A 25,027-nucleotide genomic window follows, 5' to 3' on the forward strand; every position below is an offset into this window, starting at 1 on the left:
GTCCTTCATTTAGAAAAAAAATATCAAAGATGGGGTCCTTCATTTAGAAAAAAATATCAAAGATGGGGTCCTTCATTTAGAAAAAAATATAAAAGATGGGGTCCTGCATTTAGAAAAATATCAAAGATTGGGTCCTCGATTCAGAAAAATATCAAAGATGGGGTCCTCTATATGGAAGAGGGTCCTCTTTTTAGAAAAATATCAAAGTTGGGGTCCGGCATTTAGAAAAATATTGAAGATTGGGTCCCCAATTTAGAAAAATAGCAAAGATGGGACCAGGCATTTAGAAAAATATCAAAGATTGGGTCCTCCATTTAGAAAAATATCAAAGAAGGGGTCCTTTATTTAGAAAAAAAAATATCAAAGATGGGGTCCGACATTTAGAAAAATATTAAAGATGGGATCCTCCATTTAGAAAAATATCGAAGAACGGGTCCTCTATTGAGAAAAATATCAAAAAAGGAGTCCTCCATTTAGAAAAGATATCAAAGATGGGGTCGTCCATTTAGAAAAAATATCAAAGATGGGGTCCTGCATTTAGAAAAATATCAAAGAGGGGGTTCTCTATCTAGAAAAATATCAAAGATTTGGTCCTCTGTTCAGATAAATATCAAAGAAGGGGTCCTCCATTTAGAAAAATATCAGAGTCGGCGTCCTTCATTTAGAAAAGTATCAAGATGGGTTCCTCCATTTAGAAAAATATCAAAGAAGGGGTCCTCTATTTCATTTAGAGAAATATCAAGATGAGGTCCTCCATTTAGAAAAATATCAAAGATGGGGTCCTCCATTTATAAAAATATCAAAGATTAGGTTCCCAATTTAGAAAAGTAATAAAGATTGGGTCCCCAATTTAGAAGAATATTAAAGATTGACTCCCCAATTTAGAAAAATATCAAAGAAGAGGTCCCCAATTTAGAAAATTATCAAAGATTGGGTCCCCAATTTAGAAAAATATTAAAGATAGGGTGCTCCATTTAGAAAAATATCAAAGAAGGGGTCCACCATTTAGAAAAAAATATCAAAGTTGGAATCTTCCATTTAGAAAGGTATCAAAGATGGTGTCCTGCATTTAAAAAAAATAAAGTTCAATGTTGGGGTCCTCCATTTAGAAAAATATCAAAGATGGGTCCTGTATTTAGAAAAATATCAAAGATTGGGTCCTCTGTTTAGAAAAATATCAAAGATGGGGTCCTCCATTTAATGAAAATATCAAAGTTGTGACCCTCCATTAAGAAAAATATGAAAGATTGTGTCCTACATTTAGAAAAAATACTAAAGATGGGGTCCTCCATTTAGAAAAAAAATATCAAAGATTAGGTCCTCCATTCAGAAAAATATCAAAGATGGGGTCTTGCATTTAGAAAAATATCAAAGAGGGGCTTCTCTATTTAGAAAGACATCAAAGATGGGGTCCTCTGTTCAGAAAAAATATCAAAGATTGGGTCCCCAATTTAGAAAAATATCAAAAATGGTTTCCTCCATTTAGAAAAATATCAACGATGGGGTCCTCCATTAAGAAAAATATCAAAGTTGGGATTCTCCTTTTAGAAAAATATCAAAGATTGTTTTTCGAAAGATGAAACCTTTAAATATATCAAAGTGAAATGTTTTTACGCTACGTTTACTTCCCATCTTTTTATTAACAACGCTACTGTCTGAAAAGTACCACGCGTCAAGATTAAGATTTATAATTTTATAAAGTTGTAAACCTTTTGTTGTAGGTTGAGCGAACGCCTCTCACTTCTTTCTGATGCTGAATGCTGGAAAATGATATCTCACATCTTCCTTCTGTTGACGATTAATAAGTTTTCTGTCGAGAACTGTAAGTACAGAAGAGGTTTAGATTGAACTCGTAGTCAAAACATCCGTTTCTCGCTTCAGAGTGGAAATTGGAGAGTGGGTTTTATTTCCTTTTCAGAATTATTGAAAGGGAAATTAATAATCGAGCCATAAGGGATGTTACTCGCTTTCCTTATTCTACGTATCTGAGGAGAACTTGTATATATAGTACTATTTACTTAGCGAAAACCCATCAGCATCTAGAAAAATTGTAAATTTGTACACGTAGAAGATAGGGATATATTTTTTCCTCTTTTTTTTCTTTTTTTTCGGTAGAAGCGACAGGATTTTGAACTGGAATCAAATAATTGCAATACGCTTACAACATGGTCCCATTCCTTTAAAAGGTTTATTCAATAGTAATGAGCAAATTCTGTTGAAAGAAAGAGATCCCGGCTTATTGCCACCAATAAAATATATATGGAATAAGTTTTTTTCATATTACTTGTGTTGAGTCCCTTGCGTCAATGGGCGTAGGAGGAGATGATGATGATATGTTGAGTTTGTAAACAAAGAATCTTACTGCCAGTCATTTGAATAACTGAAATCTTTTGATATTACAAGCAACCCTTCGAGGAATGAATGAAAGTCTAACTAGTTTAGGCTAATTGAAACAAATCCATTAGTCTCCCATTGTGTCAACGAAGAAGAAATAAAAGATTTTTTAAACTAGAATACCAGAAACCAATCTTCATAGCCAGAATTATTTTCAAATATTGTCCCAAAGCTGAATGGTAGTTACGGCAAGATTTGTGTTTTATTTGGAGGTACCTACCTGCCGACCCTGTCCTAATTGAAATGCGGTTACTGTATAGACTAAAAGGAAATCAGAAAAAAATATATATTTGACCGAGATGAGTTTTCGTTTTTTTTTATATATATATAAAAGGAAAAGGGTTATGGTGGTCTATTGGAAACGTCCCTGCCTGGTGATCTGCTGGATTTGGTTCCAGTCCTGCTCAAGCTCGATAGTTTCTTGTAGTTTCTGCAACCTTGCCATCTTTTTGAGCTAAGGGAGCTTAAATGTCTACCTGCTGAGTCATCAACAGCCATTGCCTGGCTCTTCCTGGTCCTAGCTTGGTTGGGCACTGATCACATGTATATATATTGTCAGTCTCTAGGGCACTGTCTTACGAGGGCATTGTCACTGTCCCTTGCCTGTGCCATTCATGAACGGACTTTAAACGTCAAAAAGTATCTCTTTAGAATCCTTCTAGGCTGAAGTGAATATAACAATGGAGACAAGAGATATTGAAAAAGAACCTAATTAAAACCACCGTGAGATGAGAGCCGGCGAGTTTCAGGCCAAAGGAGACATTGAATATTTGTCTCCATTTTTCAGGAAACGAAAAGAAATAGGAGAAATATATAAAAACTCATTTGGCCTCGTTGAAAAAGATTTCAGAGTTAATACATTATTCTCTGGCTGTTTTATTACCCCGACAGAGGAAGTAATCTTTTAGGTTTGTCTTTGCATACGGAAATTATTCTAAAGTACGAACATTGTGGTTGACAAATGATGAGGTTTTGGGAGAGATAGGGATGTGACAGAATGTGGTGGGATCTTCAACCGATGCTTTAGAGTTCTCACGAATGTAGTATTAGAGTGGACACTTTTAAAAACCAAGTGAGTAAATGAACAAAATTTTTATTTTTTATTAAAAGACGAAACATTGGAGAATGCAAATATGTGAAATAAAAGTACAAATATAAATCAATTATCCCTATAAAAATTACAAAACACATGAAAAGCAAGGATACGGAACTTTTGCCAATTCATAAACATGTACACATATTTTTTTTTTTAAAATGTTAATTCTTTTGCGCTTAAAAAAGTACCTCCAGAGGAAAAAAATTCATCGTAGCCCCTGTTATTGTTTAATGGCTGATTAGTGGATTAAAATTACTTCATACACCTACAAAGAAGGCTCAGGACCTTCCTTTACAGACTGTATTATTCGCCTTAAATGTTTCCGCTATGGTAAGCAGCTCTTCTTCAATATTGTTCCATTCACATTCCACAAGCAGTCCAAATTTACCAATCTAAGGTCATCAATCTCATATGGAAGTAAACTAAACGATTGCACTATAATCAAAGATAAATAAGAAACTGATTATATTATTTACAACCACGCCAAGCAAAGATAACAAAATTGTACTTGCTGATGAAAATAAATTAACACTTCCAAGCTGGGGCAGAAATAAATAGATAAATCCAGCATTCGCAAACACAACTGCCTCCTGATGCACTCCAAAATAAAACCATTGTTCTTTAATCTTGGGTAGTGCCATAGCCTCTGTACCATGGTCTGCCACTGTCATGGGTTAGAGTTCTCTTGCTTAAGGGTACACTCAGGCACACAATTTATCTTATTTCTCTTCCTTTTTTAGGTTTTTATAGTTTATATATATGAAAGATCTAATTTAATGTCACTGTTCTCAAAATGTTTTATTTTTTATTGTTCATTACTTGTTTTTAGTTCATTGTTTCCTTTCCTCACTGGGCTATTTTTCCTATTTTTCTTTTGTAGTTCATTGTTACCTTTCCTCACTAGGCTATTTTTCCCTCTTGGACCCCTTGGGCTTATAGCTTCCTACTTTACTAACTAAGATTGTAGCTTCTCTTGTAATAATAATAATAATAATAATAATAATAATAATAATAATAATAATAATAAAACACTTACTTTTCATGTATAACGGTGCCCTTCCTTGCTCATAAGTTTTGCAGTATCTACATCACTTTCCTGTGCATTGTGTAACCCTCCACATTCTACTACAACATCTTCAAAATAAAATTTCTTACATCCTGACATGAGCCAATATGGCCTTGAGGCTAAGTGATACATTATGTTACTAACGCTCTATAAGTCGTTTATAGCTCCTGGCAAACGCCTACCACTTCATGTATCTGTGAAGTTTACTAAGTACGTTGTTGGAAACTTGTCCTTGTGTAGATGGCCAGAATAGTAGCTGTTACGAAACATATATCATTGGAATATCATTATAACTGCCTCTGAAAGGTTTTCAAAAGAGCAGAAGAAATGTAGACAATGTGAAGGTTGTATAAAAGACCTGGTAACTCTATAGTGTTCCGTTGGGAATATAAAAATCATCCAAAGGATTTGTTCCCATAGAAGAGCTACTAGATCTAAGCATAAGAATATTGAGGCGAAATGTAGTTAGAGCTGTACTGTAAATACAAGGAAAGTTCAGACACCTCGATAGCATTTATCATTTAACACATGATGCTTAGTTCTACTTAAATTAACAAGAAATATTTCTGAAGTTTCTGCTCTTCATTTGTGTTTACATTAAAACACGAGCAACATTTTACCTCAACGTTCCGAAGAACATTTTATAGACGACAGTTAAATATCCATTAATACATAGTTTGGTAATCTCTTATTACTATTCCCACCAATTCTTATTGGGAGATCGTCATGTTATTTGTGTCATTACAGTCCATTTCTTATTCTATGCCGTTTCTTGATAATCATGAAAAATAATTTCAACACAACTATCGGTAACATTTAGGGACACAAGTTAAGAAAACATTTTTTAGGGAAAGTTTCCTCTTACGCTGCCTTCTTTATTGGAAAAGTCGTTTAGATCTTCTTCAAAGGAATACACAGTAGGTGCCTACAAAGAAAAAAGATAGAGCAGGTAACAGAAACAGTTGGCTGCGAAAGTTAATTTTCCCCAAAATTCATTTCAGACCAACCTGTTGCACTACTATAACTTTTTCCTTTACAAATTCAGTAAACGAAATGAGAGGCGGAAAAAACAGGAATAAAATCTCCACTTTGGGAGTGAAATAGAGATGTTTACACAAATAAGAGAAGATGGAAGTTGATGAGATGAATTGTTTGCATAGTGTATATTGCAAAAGATTTTAATTTACGAGAAAGGGTAAGATACATAAAAATAGTAAAGAGCTCTGCTTAGGTCGTGAGGGTTTTTGAGATGGCATGGTAACAAGGAATAAATGGAGGACAGTTGGTTGGCGAGGAGAGTGAATGATTCAAAAGTGTCAGGAAGACCAGCAATGAATGATTTCAAAGGTAGAGGACATTCAACTTGAAATGAAGGAATATGAAGATTCAAAAGGTTTGAGAGTTTTCGGTACAGAGAATTTGTTCGGTACTGTTTTCAAGGGCTAATTCAATAACCATCATCGTGTTTTCTCCCTCTGAAATCACATGATTAGGGAAGTACTTCAATGTTAAACAGATTTTATGTACTGCGTATATATATCATCGTCATCATCATCATCATCACCATCATCATCATCATCATCATCGCCAGCCGTTACTAGTCCACTGTAGGACACAGGCCTCAGACATATTCTTCTACTTGTGTCTGTTTATGGTCATATTAGGCCAGTCCACACCAGCAAAGTTTCTTACATATATACATAATACATACACACACACACACACACATATATATATATATATATATATATATATATATATACATTATATATATATATATATATATATATATATATATATATATATATATATATATATATATATATAAAATTATATACTGTATGTATGTAATTTACATATACTTGTATATGCGTAAATCTCACAGTATTTTGTAAAAGATTTGAACGGTTGTTGATGAGCCGCCAAGACTACACCCATACCCGTTTTCCTCATCGTTTGTTTTTCTTTTTTAATCTTTCCTCATCAATCTATGATAAGGGTTATTATACAGCCCTGAATTGATTTTTTTTTCTCATGGCTGTAACAATAAGCCAAACTCTCTCGTCTGCATAGTTCAATAGATACTGTATGATTTTTTGTTTCATAATTAAAGCTTTTAATCATTCTGTGCAAATGAATACACTTTACGTTCGCTACAGTCTGTATATTGCATCTTCATCAGTTTTATCATAAGCTTTCTTGAGGCCAAGTTCAGTCTTCTTCTTACTGTTAAACCTCTCAAGCTGTTTGTTTTATAGCAAGCGATTTACCCGTTGTTTTTATTTATTTTTTTTTTATCTGCAGTTGTTCTTCCCAATCAAAATATTATAATGCCACTTGCCATTACAACTGGATACCATTATGTTTATGTAATTCTTAAATTCACCTCTTTCACTTTCAGATTTATACAGTAAACCAATTACTCGTACTTCTCTAACAGAACTCTTTCCTTTGCCACTTTCCCCACCACCAGAGGCACTGCACATGTTCTGGTAATCAATTACGCTTTTACCTATTTCAGTTACGTTTTCCCTTATTTCACCAGGTTGTCGCAAATTATATATATATATATATATATATATATATATATATATATATATATATATATATATATATATATATGAGTCTTTCAGTCGAGAAACATGCCAAGCGCCATTTTTAAAAAGTGTCAGAAATCGCGATTGAAAAATAATAACAGCAATAATAATAATAATAGTAATAAAAATAATAATAATAATAATAATGATAATAATAATATAAATAATGATAATAATAATAATAATTATTATTATTATTAATATCATATTGATAATAATGTTAATAATAATAATAATAATATAAATAATTCGAAAATTGGCAGTTTTCAATCGCAATTTCTGACACTATTTAAAAATGGCGCTTGGCATGTTTCTCGACTGAAAGACTCATATATTATATGATGATGGCTCTCGGGTCTGGCCACCAAAAATATACTATATATGGTGATGGCTCGTGTCTGGGAACCAAACATATAATATGATATATATTATGACTGCCAAGCTGTACAACTTCTCGAATTCTAAACTCACCTGTTTGCTTTTACATTAAGTCTGTTACACTTGAAAATATTAATACACGAACTCTGAGACAATTAAATAACTCTCAGATAGCAATGTATAAAACACTGAATATCCAAAGGTCTCTTAAGTACACTCAAAACTAAACTGGGTAATTATTATTACGAATTGATTATTTGTAATGATAGTTACCCAGTTTAGTTTTGAGTGTACTTAACTCTAACTCTAACTCTAACTTCGGTTCATAACAGGATACGAGCGAATATGAATTAAACACGGGTGATTTGTTACACTCATTGCAAAAATAAATATATTCTATATAAATTATAACACTTTGAAAAGAATTTACATAAAACTAATAAATCACTCGAAATATTAAGTCTGAACAGAACTTATATTAAAACAAAAATGTTACGATCTGAAAATTATATAATTAATTGACCTGAAGATATTAAATCTGAATAAATCTTAGCCTAAGACAAAAGAAATACTTAGGAAAACTATACAATTACTTGTTTCACTTGAAATTAAATCAGAATACATTATTCAAGTTTGACACTTGATGAAAATAGATAACCAGATCATAATACAAGAACCGATCACCTTCCTACAGGGCCATTTACAAAAACTCTAAAAGAATTTTTATAAGTACTCACTACGTTTACAAAACCTGTCACACGAAAACTTCAATATTTCACTGAACACTTTTAAAACAATGCACTGAGTTGCGTGTGAGAGTAAGAGAGGTGGAGATGGATGTGTCTTAAGGCTTGAATTCTCTATCTATGCAACTCTGGGGTCGCCTTTATATATGAAACTTAGCTACTTCCAGAAGATTCCAGGAAAGCGAGTTCAAGAAGCGTAGAGACAGGGCCAAGGCACCAAGTATTGCTCTCTTGAACTCGTACTCATGCAACAGGGAGACGAATCCTCTTAATCGGATAGCTTTGCCCACCCTTTGTCCCCGAAATAAAAAAAAAAAAGATAAGATCTATCACTAGTTTTTCAAGAATTTACCAATGCACATGGCATATTGCGTATTATCTCACAAATATGATGCAATACCTCATAAAAAAAAAAAACATTACATAAGCCCTTGTTCCTATCTTGTATGGTCACATAACACTTCATAACAAACATACATAAAATAAAAAAAAAGTTTATTCTTAAAAATAACGTAAATTTACATATACTGGCTTTAATAAGGAATACAATGAAATTAACGACGGAAGTCTTACATAATTTATATAATAAACTTAAATCTACACGAGGGGAAATCATCTTAATAGCTGACTAACCTCTCTCCAATGCACACTTAAATAAAATCATGAATAAACTACTGTATTTACTCTAAACCAGACTAGTTTCGTACGAATATATATAGAATAAGAGAGAGAGAGAGAGAGAGAGAGAGAGAGAGAGAGAGAGAGAGAGAGAGAGAGAGAGAGAGATATCAGATTAGATATGGGAAAACTATAGGATTATATATATATATATATATATATATATATATATATATATATATATATATATATATATATATATATATGAGTAGATAAAATTCACATACAAACAAAAATGGAGATATTGAATAAAAACTGTATTGCTTTATCAGTGGAAGGCAGAGAAGGAAGCAGTACGAAAACATATCATCCGTTTATGTCGGCCACAGTGGCCTTTGACCTTTCGACTCGCAAGAAGGAAGAAAGCTTGTTGAGAGAGGGAAAGGGGATGAACGATGCAAAGATGTAGACCATGAAATTTTGGAAATGAAAAAGAAATGACAATGATGTAGTTATTACGTTTTGGATAATTTTTGTAGTTACAGATTATTATGATTAAAACAGAGGAATGGAAAGGTGATAATCATGGTAAAAATGATAATGATTTCTTTATCATTATTATTGTTATTATTATTATTATTATTATTATTATTATTGTTGTTGTTATTATTGCTATTTCAAATAGGAAAGAGAGGAGTTGATAATAATAATGATAATATTTTTCTGTTACTATTGTCGTTATAATTTGATTACGACATTTAAGAGTATTAAGGTGATAGTGGTGAAAGTGATGGTAACTTTAAACATTACTGTTGTTATTATTATTATTATTATAATTATTATTGTTGTTGTTGTTGTTGTTGTTGTTATTTTTGGATATTGGAAATCCAGTCATATATTGTTCTATATTAAGCTAAACTTCGAAAGTCCTTGACCGAATTTACATCGTTTAGGTGTTTTCTTCAAGATACTGTTAATGTTACCATTACTATTACAAGTTAACTGTAACACTTGTTAGGAGTAAAGATTGCAACATGCCATAAAATCCCAGTAGGGAAATCTGCTCAGGTAGGAAAAGGGGAAAAAGGGAAGAACCTAAAATGAAAAATAACAGTTAAGAATATTGACTATACACGCAGGATTGACGTCAATGATCTTTGATATCGCGACGCCAGAGAACTTCAAATCAGTCCATCAATATGCACCGAATACATTAGTTGGGCTTTGAAAGGGAAGATTAAATAGGAAGAACATGATCATGAAACAAAAAGTACAGTAAACAAGATCGTGAAAGAAAAAGTACAAGAAGAAAAAGATCTTGAAAGAAAAAGTACAGAAAGAAAACGATCATGAAAGAAAAAGTGCAGGAAGAAAAAGATCATGAAAGAAAGAGTACAGGAAGAAAAAGATCATGAAAGAAAGAGTACAGGAAGAAAAAGATCATGAAAGAGATATTACAGGAAAACAATATCGTGAAAGAAAAAGTACAGGAAGAAAAAGATCGTGAAAGAAAAAGTACAGGAAGAAAAAGATCATTAAAGAAAAAGTACAGGAAGAAGAAGATCGTGAAAGAAAAAGTACAAGAAGAAAAAGACCCTGAAAGAAAAAGTACAGGAAGAAAAAGGTCATGAAAGAAAATGCACGGGAAGAAAAAGATCATGAAAGAAAAAATACAGGAAGAAAAAGATCATGAAAGAAAAGGTAAAGGAAGAAAAAGTACAGAAAGGAAAAGATCATGAAAGAAAAAGTACCGAAAGTAAAATATTATGAAAGAAAAAGGTCATGAAAAGCTACCCATTGATTACCTATATCCGTTTGAATAAAACAAGAAGAGCAACGTGACAGGAAAATGTATTTTGAGTGAATCGTCATACAAGAGAACTCTTAATCTAATACAGTGCGAGGATGTGGTACTGAGGCTGTCACTATCCAAAGCAACTGAAAAATGGTTGAATTTCGGAGTGTCCTCTTAGCACAGCTGCTTGCCACAGATAAGAAATCTCTTCTACCCATACCATACTTGCCGCAAATGTTTTCAAGTTCAACAGACTGACCTAAATCTCTCTTTATAGTTTATATATGAAAGATCTGTTTTAATGTTGTTACTCTTCATGAAATGTTTTATTTTATTTTTTCATTTATATTCATACAGTTTATTTATTTCCGTACTTCCTTTCCTCGCTGGGCTTTTTTCACTGTTGGGGCCCTTGGGCTTATGGCATCCTGCTTTTCCAACTAGGGTTGTACCTTGGCTAGTAATAATAATAATAATAATAATAATAATAATAATAATAACACATCTGCCAATAACCTATGAACAGTTATGGATGATACTCATTAAAGAGAAATTTTAAGATGTAATCAGCATAATGACGTGTGTGAGTAAAGATTATAAAAATCCAGACTATTCAGTATATGTACTGTATAGCAAAGAAAAAGAGCCACAGATATTCTAATCCCAGGAGATTTCAGAAATCTTTATTGTGACCTAGTAAACTTGCGAAAGTTTTTTTTTTTCTAAAACAACTTTTTTGGTTAAAAATTGGAAAGAATTACGAAGCAATGTGAATATTTTTCGTTCCCCAACATGCAGTTAATGTTTTCTTGAAAATGTAATCTTTCCTAATTACAATATGTAGCCTTGATAACAACTGTATCCAGTTTTATTTTTTATTTTATTTTTATTGTGTTTAGAAAGGTATTTTAATCGTAGAAAAACTTTCAAGATCTCGTTAATTGAGTTCTTTACTTCCATGTAGAATTAAAGAAATAAAAATAAATGAAAGAATACATTGGTGCTCTCATTGTTTTTAGTAAAGGCAGCCTCTTGGTATTTATCAAATAACTATATACCGCACTTATAACCTTTCTTACTTTTAAGTTAGTATATAATTATGCATGTGAATTGTATACCAAGGTGAATTTATGGTTATCACAAGGGGACGCAATTCCGTGAAGTATTTTCAGTTAAACAAACATGAGAAAAGTATCCATCTTGCTACTACATGAGGTTTTAATCCTGACTAGTTTATGGTGGAAACAAAGTGATTCAAATTTACATTGAAATGTGACCTGCCACCTATCCTGGGAAGAGATCTAAGGACTCCTGAGGCTTTAATCCCAACGGCTTTGTCGACAATGGTTCAGTTGAAAGCCGGGAAATTTATTATGACAACTTACGCTTTGAGTGAACGTGTTTACATAGATGCAAGGTTTATACTCACTAGATCAGGGGTTTCCACCCTTTTTTGTTATACGGCATTCCTTTCGGTACTTCTAAAATTGAGGATGAAAAAGAGAAGCAATGGAACTGATATTGCCATATAATTTTAGCCTTCAATCTAAATGCAGAATACATTCATGTTACGCAGTACTGGCTATTTTCTCAGATATAATGTACCCTCTGAAAAGTAAAGATGTTCCACCTTGGAAAAGTAAAGATGTTCCACCTTGGGGTACATGTACCACAGGGTATAAACTGCTGCTCTAGACCTTAAATTGATATACAATTATCACATGGACGTGAAGTGATCAGCGAATATTAAGAAACGTTTTAATAACTTGCACCAGTGGTATGGGAGTAAGAAAACTACGACTGTGCGTCCTGCCAGTCGTAGAAAGCGACTAAAAGGACAGCTGCTGCCTTGCAGTCTTGACTTTTATCAAAAGGCTAGGCCCACTACCAGTAACTGTGGAAACTGCTGCCTTGCAGTCTTGCCTTTTTATCAAAAGGCTAGGCCCACTACCAGTAACTCTGAGAACTGCTGCCTTGCAGTCTTGCCGTTTTATCAAAAGGCTAGACCCACTACCAGTAACTCTGAGAACTGCTGCCTTGCAGTCTTGCCGTTTTATCAAAAGGCTAGGCCCACTACCAGTAACTCTGAGAACTGCTGCCTTGCAGTCTTGCCGTTTTATCAAAAGGCTAGGCCCACTACCAGTAACTCTGAGAACTGCAGTCTTGCCGTTTTATCAAAAGGCTAGGCCCACTACCAGTAACTCTGAGAACTGCTGCCTTGCAGTCTTGCCGTTTTATCAAAAGGCTAGGCCCACTACCAGTAACTCTGAGAACTGCAGTCTTGCCGTTTTATCAAAAGGCTAGGCCCACTACCAGTAACTCTGAGAACTGCCTTGCAGTCTTGCCGTTTTATCAAAAGGCTAGGCCCACTACCAGTAACTCTGAGAACTGCTGCCTTGCAGTCTTGCCGTTTTATCAAAAGGCTAGGCCCACTACCAGTAACTCTGAGAACTGCTGCCTTGCAGTCTTGCCGTTTTATCAAAAGGCTAGGCCCACTACCAGTAACTCTGAGAACTGCAGTCTTGCCGTTTTATCAAAAGGCTAGGCCCACTACCAGTAACTCTGAGAACTGCTGCCTTGCAGTCTTGCCGTTTTATCAAAAGGCTAGGCCCACTACCAGTAACTCTGAGAACTGCAGTCTTGCCGTTTTATCAAAAGGCTAGGCCCACTACCAGTAACTCTGAGAACTGCAGTCTTGCCGTTTTATCAAAAGGCTAGGCCCACTACCAGTAACTCTGAGAACTGCTGCCTTGCAGTCTTGCTGTTTTATCAAAAGGCTAGGCCCACTACCAGTAACTCTGAGAACTGCTGCCTTGCAGTCTTGCCGTTTTATCAAAAGGCTAGGCCCACTACCAGTAACTCTGAGAACTGCAGTCTTGCCGTTTTATCAAAAGGCTAGGCCCACTACCAGTAACTCTGAGAACTGCTGCCTTGCAGTCTTGCCGTTTTATCAAAAGGCTAGGCCCACTACCAGTAACTCTGAGAACTGCTGCCTTGCAGTCTTGCCTTTTTATCAAAAGGCTAGGCCCACTACCAGTAACTCTGAGAACTGCAGTCTTGCCGTTTTATCAAAAGGCTAGGCCCACTACCAGTAACTCTGAGAACTGCAGTCTTGCCGTTTTATCAAAAGGCTAGGCCCACTACCAGTAACTCTGAGAACTGCAGTCTTGCCGTTTTATCAAAAGGCTAGGCCCACTACCAGTAACTCTGAGAACTGCTGCCTTGCAGTCTTGCCGTTTTATCAAAAGGCTAGGCCCACTACCAGTAACTCTGAGAACTGCAGTCTTGCCGTTTTATCAAAAGGCTAGGCCCACTACCAGTAACTCTGAGAACTGCAGTCTTGCCGTTTTATCAAAAGGCTAGGCCCACTACCAGTAACTCTGAGAACTGCTGCCTTGCAGTCTTGCCGTTTTATCAAAAGGCTAGGCCCACTACCAGTAACTCTGAGAACTGCTGCCTTGCAGTCTTGCCGTTTTATCAAAAGGCTAGGCCCACTACCAGTAACTCTGAGAACTGCAGTCTTGCCGTTTTATCAAAAGGCTAGGCCCACTACCAGTAACTCTGAGAACTGCTGCCTTGCAGTCTTGCCGTTTTATCAAAAGGCTAGGCCCACTACCAGTAACTCTGAGAACTGCTGCCTTGCAGTCTTGCCTTTTTATCAAAAGGCTAGGCCCACTACCAGTAACTCTGAGAACTGCTGCCTTGCAGTCTTGCCTTTTTATCAAAAGGCTAGGCCCACTACCAGTAACTCTGAGAACTGCTGCCTTGCAGTCTTGCCGTTTTATCAAAAGGCTAGACCCACTACCAGTAACTCTGAGAACTGCCTTGCAGTCTTGCCGTTTTATCTAAAGGCTAGGCCCACTACCAGTAACTCTGAGAACTGCTGCCTTGCAGTCTTGCCGTTTTATCAAAAGGCTAGGCCCACTACCAGTAACTCTGAGAACTGCTGCCTTGCAGTCTTGCCGTTTTATCAAAAGGCTAGGCCCACTACCAGTAACTCTGAGAACTGCAGTCTTGCCGTTTTATCAAAAGGCTAGACCCACTACCAGTAACTCAGAACTGCTGCCTTGCAGTCTTGCCGTTTTATCAAAAGGCTAGGCCCACTACCAGTAACTCTGAGAACTGCAGTCTTGCCGTTTTATCAAAAGGCTAGGCCCACTACCAGTAACTCTGAGAACTGCAGTCTTGCCGTTTTATCAAAAGGCTAGGCCCACTACCAGTAACTCTGAGAACTGCTGCCTTGCAGTCTTGCCGTTTTATCAAAAGGCTAGGCCCACTACCAGTAACTCTGAGAACTGCAGTCTTGCCGTTTTATCAAAAGGCTAGGCCCACTACCAGTAACTCTGAGAACTGCTGCCTTGCAGTCTTGCCGTTTTATCAAAAGGCTAGGCCCACTACCAGTAACTCTGAGAACTGCTGCCTTGCAGTCTTGCCGTTTTATCAAAAGGCTAGGCCCACTACCAATAACTCTGAAAACTGCTGCCTTGCAGTTGGGACTATTTAATCAAAAGTTAGGCCCACCGACAGTAACTGTGGTTGAGGACTGCAATGACATACAATCGTAAAAATCTTCTTGCCAAATTATAAACTATGTCTGATGCTATTATTATTATTATTATTATTATTACTAGCTAAGCTGCAACCCCAGTTAGAAAAGCAGGATGCTATAAGCTCAAGGGCTCCAACAGGGAAAATTAGCCCAGTGAAGAAAAGGAATAAGGAAATAGATAAATGTGAGAAGTAATGAACAATTAAAACAAAATATTTAAAAAAAAAAAAAACAGTAACAACATTAAAACAGATATTTCATGTATAAACTATAAAAGAAAACTTACGTCTGCCCGTTCAACATAAGAAATTTTCTGCAGGTTTGAACTTAAGAAATTTTCTGCAGGTTTGAACTTTTGAAGGTGCAATAGGCAACCGAAGAAGAAGTAGAAGTTGATGGTTAGTCTTGTGTCTCAGAAACAACCAATTTATCTTGGCTCTCGTAATTTCTCTCGGTCGTGAAAGCTTGCTGTTCACATCTTGGTGGCAGAAGGGGCTACGTAAATCTTCTCATTAGTCGTGCATTTAAATGAGAGAGACGTTACGCTAACCGTCGTGATAAATTGCTTACTAAATTGCTCCATGTGATAGATTTATCTCTCTTATTCGCTTCTTGCTGTAGTGAAATGTTTTTATGTATGTGGGTATGTATACATAAATACATACGTACATATAATGTGAGTGTGTAGAAGTGTACGTTGATAAATATAGTTATATAGGATATTATGACACTTTGGAAACTTTCTTGGAAGAAATATATGTTTGTAACTGTGTCTTTATCCTTAACCGTCGTGGTTAAGCTACATCCAAAAGATTAAATAAGTTTTATCAGACTCAAGTAAATGTGTTGAAATGGGTACTAATACAGTCTAATAAATCGCTCATAAAAGACACTAAAAGAGAAATGTTTGTTGACCGAACAGCCATATCAATAAACATCATAATATTATACTGTAGTTCTGGTTCATCTAAAGACAAGGTCCCTAAGACGAGTTTATCTCTCTTTAGTCACCGAACCAATTACCAATTCACTCTTCAGAATTTTCCAAATTCCCTCCTAGAAATTCTTCAACCAATCAGTCATAGCTTTCAGAAGACCTGCATCTGAAATAAATCTAAAAGTATCTTCCTCGAGAGACTTTTCAAATCTTGTACAGTTTTTAGCCACATCCCCCCCCCCCAAAAAAAAAAATAGATATTAGAATTTGTTTAAGAAACTGTACGATAAGATATTCAAAAATATGTTTCTTTGAGAGGAGCGGCACTGCGTAGTGTAACCTCACCTCTGGATCATTCAAGCAAATTCTTATTCTCTCTTGTGAAAGTAAATAAACAAACAGGCTTATCGGAACACAAATATTCTCTTAGTATTTCGTTTTTCGTTATATTATTTTATCTTTATATTCATGAGTTATTGTACCATGTTGAAGTTTGCCGATGGGGAAACCTGCTTATGTCTTTGAGAGGTATTCATCTATCAAAATCTAGTTTTCCAGCTTCTAAATTCAGAAGATATTGAAATACTTTGCATTCTTAGTAAAAACACGGATGGATTGTACAACCAGACATCAGGTTTTTTTTTTTATTTTTATTTTTTTATTTTTTTTTTATTTCCCTTTTTTTTTTAGACTAATGTACTGGAAAAATTGTATTGCGTTTCCGTGGCTTCATTCATACAAATTGAGCGTATATTATAAATGCTAATGCAGAAGCTGTGTAATCGACAGACATATTTCATGGTAAAACCTTCACAATTTTGATTCATTTACCGTTGATAGTTTTTAATTAAGTAGAGTCCGAGAAGGATCAGAGTTATAAAACAAACCTGGCACAGATAATGGAACTCACCTCTCAAGAGGTTACATACTTGAGAAGAGGTACATTAATTAAAAAATAAATGTTAAGAGTAGAGAATCCCTCTCTACAGAAATGCTTTGGTATTTACTTCAGCCCTCTGGACAAGTATCAGATCGAATCCTACATAAGAAAGAGAAGTCTTTCTTTTTTCCCTTTCTAATTTCAGCATTTCCAGTGAAAAGATTATCAAAAAAAAAAAATTGATACCGTCGAAGTTGAAAAGGCGCTGAAATTGTCTCCTGGAATGGTCTCACTACAGAGCTGCTCTGTTGCATCTCATTCTTGATGGCCATCAGCGTCCAGGGGTTCGTGCGGGGCAATATGTGGACGTTGAAGGGAGGATTAGCCGATTACCAAACAAATTGTCCCAATGAATATGAAAAATAGCGTACAGAGAGAGAGAGAGAGAGAGAGAGAGAGAGAGAGAGAGAGAGAGAGAGAGCGAGAGAGAGAGAGAGAGAGAGTGAGAGAGAACAGCAACGGGTCCTATACGACCAATAAAATCCTGTTCAAGATTAAATCACTCATAAGGAGTAAGAGAAAAAATCTTGATAATGGTTTCGTCTATTTTGAGGAAAGGATTGCCTTACTGAGATCCATTTTTATGAAACAAAGATAACATCAAAGTGTAGTTTTATCTTTTCTCTTTTTATCACTCCCCTATTGCAACAGCCTCCATTGGTTTACTAACGAGAAGTTGCCTATTTATCTGCTTTAGGCAATGCATCAACTCGTCCACCCTCATTCAACTCGGTAATCGACAATTGGTCCCTCGTTTTGTGAGATGAAAGGGCCTAGAGGTGTATCACGAAGAGAGAGAGAGAGAGAGAGAGAGAGAGAGAGAGAGAGAGAGAGAGAGAGAGAGAGAATTAGGAAGGCTTGATTTATTCCTTCTTGATTTACATAGATATTTCCAGTAGCTAATGATTTCTTAATATTTTGCCATTTCAATAATTCTCAAAATTCAAAATGCAAAGAATTGTAGAGAAATAAAGTGATGAATTTGATTTCATATTTTGTTTATGTTGGGATCGTCAGATTTATATACAGTATATATATATATATATATATATATATATATATATATATATATATATATATATATATATTTATTTATTTATTTATGTGTGTATGTATATGTATAACTATATATATATATATATATATATATATATATATATGTGTGTGTGTGTGTATATATATATATGTATATATATATATATATATAAATATATATATATATATATATATATATAAATATATATATATATATATATATATATATATATGAAATATATGTATGTTTGTAATGTTTGTTGCGTGTTTGTGTTCGTGTATTTTGAATTCAAAAGAATATATTATAGGCCGTTATGTGTGTATATCTCCATATTATTAACAAGTCCTCAGGATCCAAACTGTCACTGGATACTGTCTCTGCCACAGGAGATAATTATTTTTCTAGAGAAAGAGTTCTCCGAGGAGAAAGGATTATCCCAAGAATAAACTGTGCTATATCGCACGAATGACACTGAAGACGAGACACTGAGCTTCAGGGTATAATTTGGGTTTAAAGTTTTTAAAGTTCATCATTTAATCACTCATATTGGAATTCATAGCTATCAAAGTCAGGAGGATTTGATTTTGAAAAAAAAGGTAAGATTCCTTAGAGTCTTCGAACTACTGTTTCTGTTAAGAGTTTTCAGTGCTCTTGGGAACTGTATTATTCCATTGGATTTTATTGCTTTATCTAACTTAAGTAGTTTCAAGTCAACTGTATTTTTAGTTAAGATTTTTGAAGTTCTGGAGCTGTTGTCAGCTATCAAATTTCACATTCTTTCTAGTTGCTATAAAGGAAACATTTACTGTCTGAAAGAAGTAGATATGCTAATGATTCTTTGGTATTAAATCTTCTCTTTCAATTAAGAATTACAATACTACAATTAGTTACCTAATTCACAAATTCCCGAATTCTTGAAGCATTTTGGCTCTTTAGGAAATTGAACTCGGAAAATAATAAACAAGTAATGGAGGCATATTTTGTAAAACACAATCCCTGATTAATATTTGTATCTCAAACAATATTCTTTTGAACGTGATAACCTACCACTGTTCTAAAACCACAAATTAATAGGGTTTGTTTTGCCCTATTGGAAACGTCCCTGCCTAGCATTTTACTAGACGGGAGATCGATTCCCGCTCAAACTCGATACTTTTTTGTAATGTCTGCAACCTCACCATCCTTGGAGGAGCCAATAGTCCTACCTGCTGAGTCATCAACACCCATTGCCTGGCCCTCCTTAGTTCTAGCTTGGGTAGAGAGGGTTCTTGGGCGCTTCATATGGATATATGGTCAGTCTTTAGGGCATTGTCATTGTCTCGCCTCTGTCATTCATGGGCGACCTTTAAACCTCAAACTTTCGATTTTAAAAGTATTGTTTTTAGTCCCCCGTTCTTTAATACAACTTCTCTCCTTTTTTTTCTCCCTGCCACACGTATTCCTACCTATTTTCCCTCACTTCCCCGACGTTGAGTGCCCCTCAGAGGTCAATGAACTGGAATATCGAGAGGAATGAAGATTATTACCATTGTGCCTCTTTGGTGACTGCCATTACGATAAGGTTTGCTGGGAATTATTTTTTTTTTCTGGAGGTGGTGGTCAGGATGTGAAGGGAGGGGGGGGGGAGAGCTTACTAATAGATTTTTCTGACAATTTGTGCAATTTTCCTTTTTCATTTATGGGGAAACCACGTTGAGGTAGCCTATTGGAAACGTTCCTGCCTAGCAATAAAGTATTGTAAAATCAGTCTTACTTCTTTGTTTATTCATAATATATATATCTGCATACATATGTGTATATCTATTCATATATATATATATATATATATATATATATATATATATATATATATATATGTATGTATGTATGAATGTATGTGTCCACATCTGTATGCGTATCACATCCTTACACCTCCAGAGAATATCTTGTCCAAGATACTGATTAACTTGAGTTTTATAACTTTCATAAATTCACTTGTGGACACGGACATTTATTTTATTAGAGCGACTCTGATGCTGCCTCTCCTGCCATTCTTTTTCCTACCTCTACCTGGGAAGTCGATTTCCTTTTTATTTTCTGGACACCAGCTGAATTGAGCTTTAGTTTTGGAGTAAAAAAAAAAAGTTAAAAAAAAAGTCGCTGAAAAAATAGAATAAAAGGGAAAGAAATATTTTGTCCAGAGACTTAGACAGCTTTACGGGTCCGAATTATTGCTGATCTTTTTTTAAAAAAACTTGACCGTGAAAATATTGGACAATGAGGTGGTAACCCACCAAGACTTTTCAAGTATTCTTTTCTTTACACTTTTTCCTTGGGTCATTTTATAGTTTTTTTTCCTTACATACTTTCTTTAGTCAGTTAAATTAGATTTTTATTGTTTTTGTGTCCTGTACACAAATTATAAAAAAAAATGATGAGGGAAATTACCAGGTTAAGACCTCTTTAATACATTTTAAGAATTTTGTTACCCTAAATATTGTTCGGATTAGGATTTTAATTTCTGTCTTCTATATTTTCTTGTTTATATTTCATTTTCTAATTGATTTATTATTTGGAAGCTTAACAAGTTCATCTCCATTGTCTCCTCTTTGGTATGTTACTAGGAACAATAATGATAATAGCGATAATGGATTGATATAAAAAAATGCGTTCAATTATATAATTACAGCAATTCGTTAGCGAAATCTCTCCTCATGAGAAGAAATATAAATAAAAAGAACCCTTGAGTCTATTTATATTGACTGGAGTAGATTTTTACAGATGGCGTCCAGCGAAAAAGTTTCGTAGTAATTTAGATTACGAAGAAAATAACTATTCATGATGCTATATTCGTATTTGCTTACCTAACCAAATCCAAAAAACAGCATAATTCCTATTGGCCTTATTTGAGCTACTAGAGGATCTGTTCCCAACTGTCTTTTTGAAGGGGCATCATTGAACGCTATGTTCAATGGTGCCCCTTCAAAACTATTTTTAATGTTATTTCTTTTGAAATTCTGTAATTTTCGTGTAAGCTTTGAATTATATAACCATCATTCCTCTCGTGTGTTTATGAATGTTTTCAATATTCAGGAAGATGGTTATTATTCTTATTATTATTATTATTACTTAGTAAGCTACAACACTAGTTGGATAAGGAGAATGCTATAAGCTCAAGGGCTCCAACATCCCAGTGAGGAAAGGAAAGGAAACAAGGAAATATGTAATATTTTGAGAGTAACAACATCAGAATAAATATCGCCTATATAAACTACAAAATCTTTAGAGGAAGGGAAATAAGATAGAATTTTGTTCCCGAGTGTACCCTCAAATAAGAGAACTCTAACCCAAAACAGTGAAAGGCCATGGTACAGTGGCTATGGCACTAACCAAGACTAGAGAACAATGGTTTGATTTTGTAATGTCCTCCTATAAGAGCTGCTTACCATAGCTAAAGAGTCGCTTCTACCCTTACCAAGAGGAAAAATAGCCACTGAACAATTACAGTGCAGCATGTTTCTCCTGTGCTAGAAAGACATTCTTTTGTTTTTCCTCCCGCACTAGAAAGACGTTCTTTTGTTTTTCCTCCCGCACTAGAAAGACGATCTTTTGTTTCTCCTCCCGCACTAGAAAGACGTTCTTTTGTTTCTCCTCCCGCACCAGAAAGACGTTCTTTTGTTTCCCCTCCTGCACTAGAAAGACGTTCTTTTGTTTTTCCTCCCGCACCAGAATGACTTTCTTTTGTTTCTCCTCCCGCACTAGAAAGAAGTTTTTTTGTTTTTCTTAAGGCACTAGAAAGACGTTCTTTTGTTTCTCCTCCCGCACTAGAAAGACGTTTTTTTGTTTCTCCTCCCGCGCTAGAAAGACGTTCTTTTGTTTCTCCTCCCACACTAGAAAGACGTTCATTTGTTTCTCCTCCCTCACCAGAAAGACGTTCTTTTGTTTCTCCTCCCGCACTAAAAAGACGTTCTTTTGTTTCTCCTCTTGCTCTAGAAAGACGTTCATTTGTTTCTCCTCCTGCACTAGAAAGACGTTCTTTTGTTTCTCCTCCCACACCAGAAAGACGTTCTTTTGTTTCTCCTCTCGCACTAGAAAGACGTTCTTTTGTTTTTCCTTCCGCACTAGAAAGACGTTCTTTTGTTTCTCCTCCCACACCAGAAAGACGTTCCTTTGTTTCTCCTCTCGCACTAGAAAGACGTTCTTTTGTTTTTCCTTCCGCACTAGAAAGACGTTCTTTTGTTTCTTCTCCCGCACTAGAAAGACGTTCTTTTGTTTCTCCTCCTGCACTAGAAAGACATTCTTTTGTTTCTCCTCCTGCACTAGAAAGACTTTCTTTTGTTTCTCCTCCTGCTCTAGAAAGACGTTCTTTTGTTTCTCCTCCCGCACTAGAAAGACATTCTTTTGTTTCTCCTCCCACACTAGAAAGATGTTCTTTTGTTTCTCCTCCCTCACTAGAAAGACGTTCTTTTATTTCTCCTCCCACACTAGAAAGACGTTCTTTTGTTTCTCCTCCCGCACTAGAGAGACGTTCTTTTGTTTCTCCTCCCGCACTAGAGAGACGTTCTTTTGTTTCTCCTCCCGCACAAGAAAGACATTCTTTTCTTTCTCCCCCTGCACTAGAGAGACGTTCTTTTGTTTCTCCTCCCGCAGTAGAGAGACGTTCTTTTGTTTTTCCTCCCGGACTAGAAAGACGTTCGTTTGTTTTTCCTCCCGCACTAGAAAGACGTTCTTTTGTTTCTCTTCCGGCACTAGAGAGACATTCTTTTGTTTCTCCTCCTGCACTAGAGAGACGTTCTTTTGTTTCTTTTCCCACACTATAAAGACATTCATTTGTTTCTCCTCCCGCACGAGAGAGACGTTCTTTTGTTTCTCCCCCTGCACTAGAAAGATGTTCTTTTGTTTCTCCTCCCGCGCTAGAGAGACATTCTTTTGTTTCTCCTCCTGCACTAGAGAGACGTTCTTTTGTTTCTTCTCCCACACTATAAAGACATTCATTTGTTTCTCCTCCCGCACGAGAGAGACGTTCTTTTGTTTCTCCCCCTGCACTAGAAAGATGTTCTTTTGTTTCTCCTCCCGCACTAGAAAGACGTTCTTTTGTTTCTCCTCCCGCACTAGAGAGACATTCTTTTGGTTCTCCTCCTGCACTAGAGAGACGTTCTTTTGTTTCTTCTCCCACACTATAAAGACATTCATTTGTTTCTCCTCCCGCACGAGAGAGACGTTCTTTTGTTTCTCCCCCTGCACTAGAAAGATGTTCTTTTGTTTCTCCTCCCGCACTAGAAAGACGTTCTTTTGTTTCTCCTTTTGCACTAGAGAGACGTTCTTTTGTTTCTCCCGCGCTAGAAAGACGTTCTTTTGTTTCTCCTCCCGCACTAGAGAGACGTTCTTTTGTTTCTCCTCCCGCACTAGAGAGAGATGTTCTTTTGTTTCTCCTCCCGCACACATTCTTTTGTTTCTCCTCCCACACTAGGGAGACGTTCTTTTGTTTCTCCTCCCGCACTAGAGAGACGTTCTTTTGTTTCTCCTCCCACACTAGAGAGATTTTCTTTTGTTTCTCCTCCCGCACTAGAGAGACGTTCATTTTTTTTTCCTCCCGCACTAGAGAGACGTTCTTTTGTTTCTCCTCCCGCACTAGAGAGACGTTCATTATTTTCTCCTCCCGCACTAGAGAAACGTTCTTTTGTTTCTCCTTCCGCACTAGAGAGACGTTCATTTTTTTCTCCTCCCGCACTAGAGAGACGTTCTTTTGTTTCTCCTCCCACACTAGAGAGACGTTAATTTTTCTCTCCTCCCGCATTAGAAAGACGTTCTTTTGTTTCTCCTCCCGCGCTAGAAAGATGTAGTTTTGTTTCTCCTCCCACACTAGAAAGACGTTCTTTTGTTTTTCCTCCCGCACTAAAAAGACGTTCATTTATTACACGTCCCGCACTAGAAAGACGTCCTTTTGTTTTTCCTCCCGCATTAGAAAGACGTTCTTTTATTTTTCCTCCCGCACTAGAAAGACGTTAATTTTTTTCTCCTCCTGCACTAGAAAGACGTTCTTATGTTTTTTCTCCCGCACTAGAAAGACGTTAATTCTTTTCTCCTCCCGCTCTATAAAGACGTTCTTATGTTGTTTCTCCTGCACTAGAAAGACATTCATTTGTTTCTCCTCCAGCACTAGAAGACGTTCTTTTGATTTTCCTCCCGCACTAGATGACGTTCATTTATTTCTCCTCCCGCACTAGAAAGAAGTTCTTTTGTTTTTCCTCCCGCACTAGAAAGACGTTCTTTTGTTTTTCCTCTCGTACTAGAAAGACGTTCTTTTGTTTTTCCTCCCGCACTAGAAAGACGTTCATTTGTTTCTCCTCCCACACTAGAAAGAAGTTCTTTTGTTTTCCTCTCGCACTAGAAAGACATTGATTTGCTACCCTCCCGCACTGGAAAAACGTTCTTTTGTTTTTCCTCCCGCACTAGAAAGACGTTCTTTTGTGTTTCCTCCTGCACTAGAAAGACGTTCATTTGTTTCTCCTCCCGCACTAGAAAGAAGTTCTTTTGTTTTTCCTCTCGTACTATAAAGACGTTCTTTTGTTTTTCCTTCCGCACTAGAAAGACGTTCTTTTGTTCCTCCTCCCTTACTAGAAAGAAGTTCTTTTGTTTTCCTCTCGCACTAGAAAGACATTGATTTGCTACCCTCCCGCACTGGAAAAACGTTCTTTTGTTTTTCCTCCCGCACTAGAAAGACGTTCTTTTGTGTTTCCTCCTGCACTAGAAAGACGTTCATTTGTTTCTCCCCCCGCACTAGAAGATGTTCTTTTGTTTTTCTTCCTGCACCAGAATGACATTCATTTGTTACCCTCCCGCACTAGAAAGACGTTCTTTTGTTTTATCTTTCTGCACTAGAAAGACGACCTTTT

At 35.9% G+C, this 25,027-nt stretch overlaps 1 protein-coding gene across 1 annotated transcript in view; it reads right to left on the reverse strand.

Moving 5' to 3' along the window:
- Positions 1-24,042, reverse strand: part of LOC137658935 (uncharacterized) — a 53,574-nt gene extending 29,532 nt beyond the window's left edge. Inside the window, exon 1 of the mRNA XM_068394049.1 lies at positions 21,607-24,042. Coding sequence (XP_068250150.1) covers positions 21,607-24,042 — 2,436 coding nt within the window. The remainder of the gene's footprint in view (positions 1-21,606) is intronic.
- Positions 24,043-25,027: the final 985 nt, after the last annotated feature.

This window comes from Palaemon carinicauda, chromosome 19, assembly GCF_036898095.1.
Source record: "Palaemon carinicauda isolate YSFRI2023 chromosome 19, ASM3689809v2, whole genome shotgun sequence".
Lineage (NCBI taxonomy): Eukaryota > Metazoa > Arthropoda > Malacostraca > Decapoda > Palaemonidae > Palaemon > Palaemon carinicauda.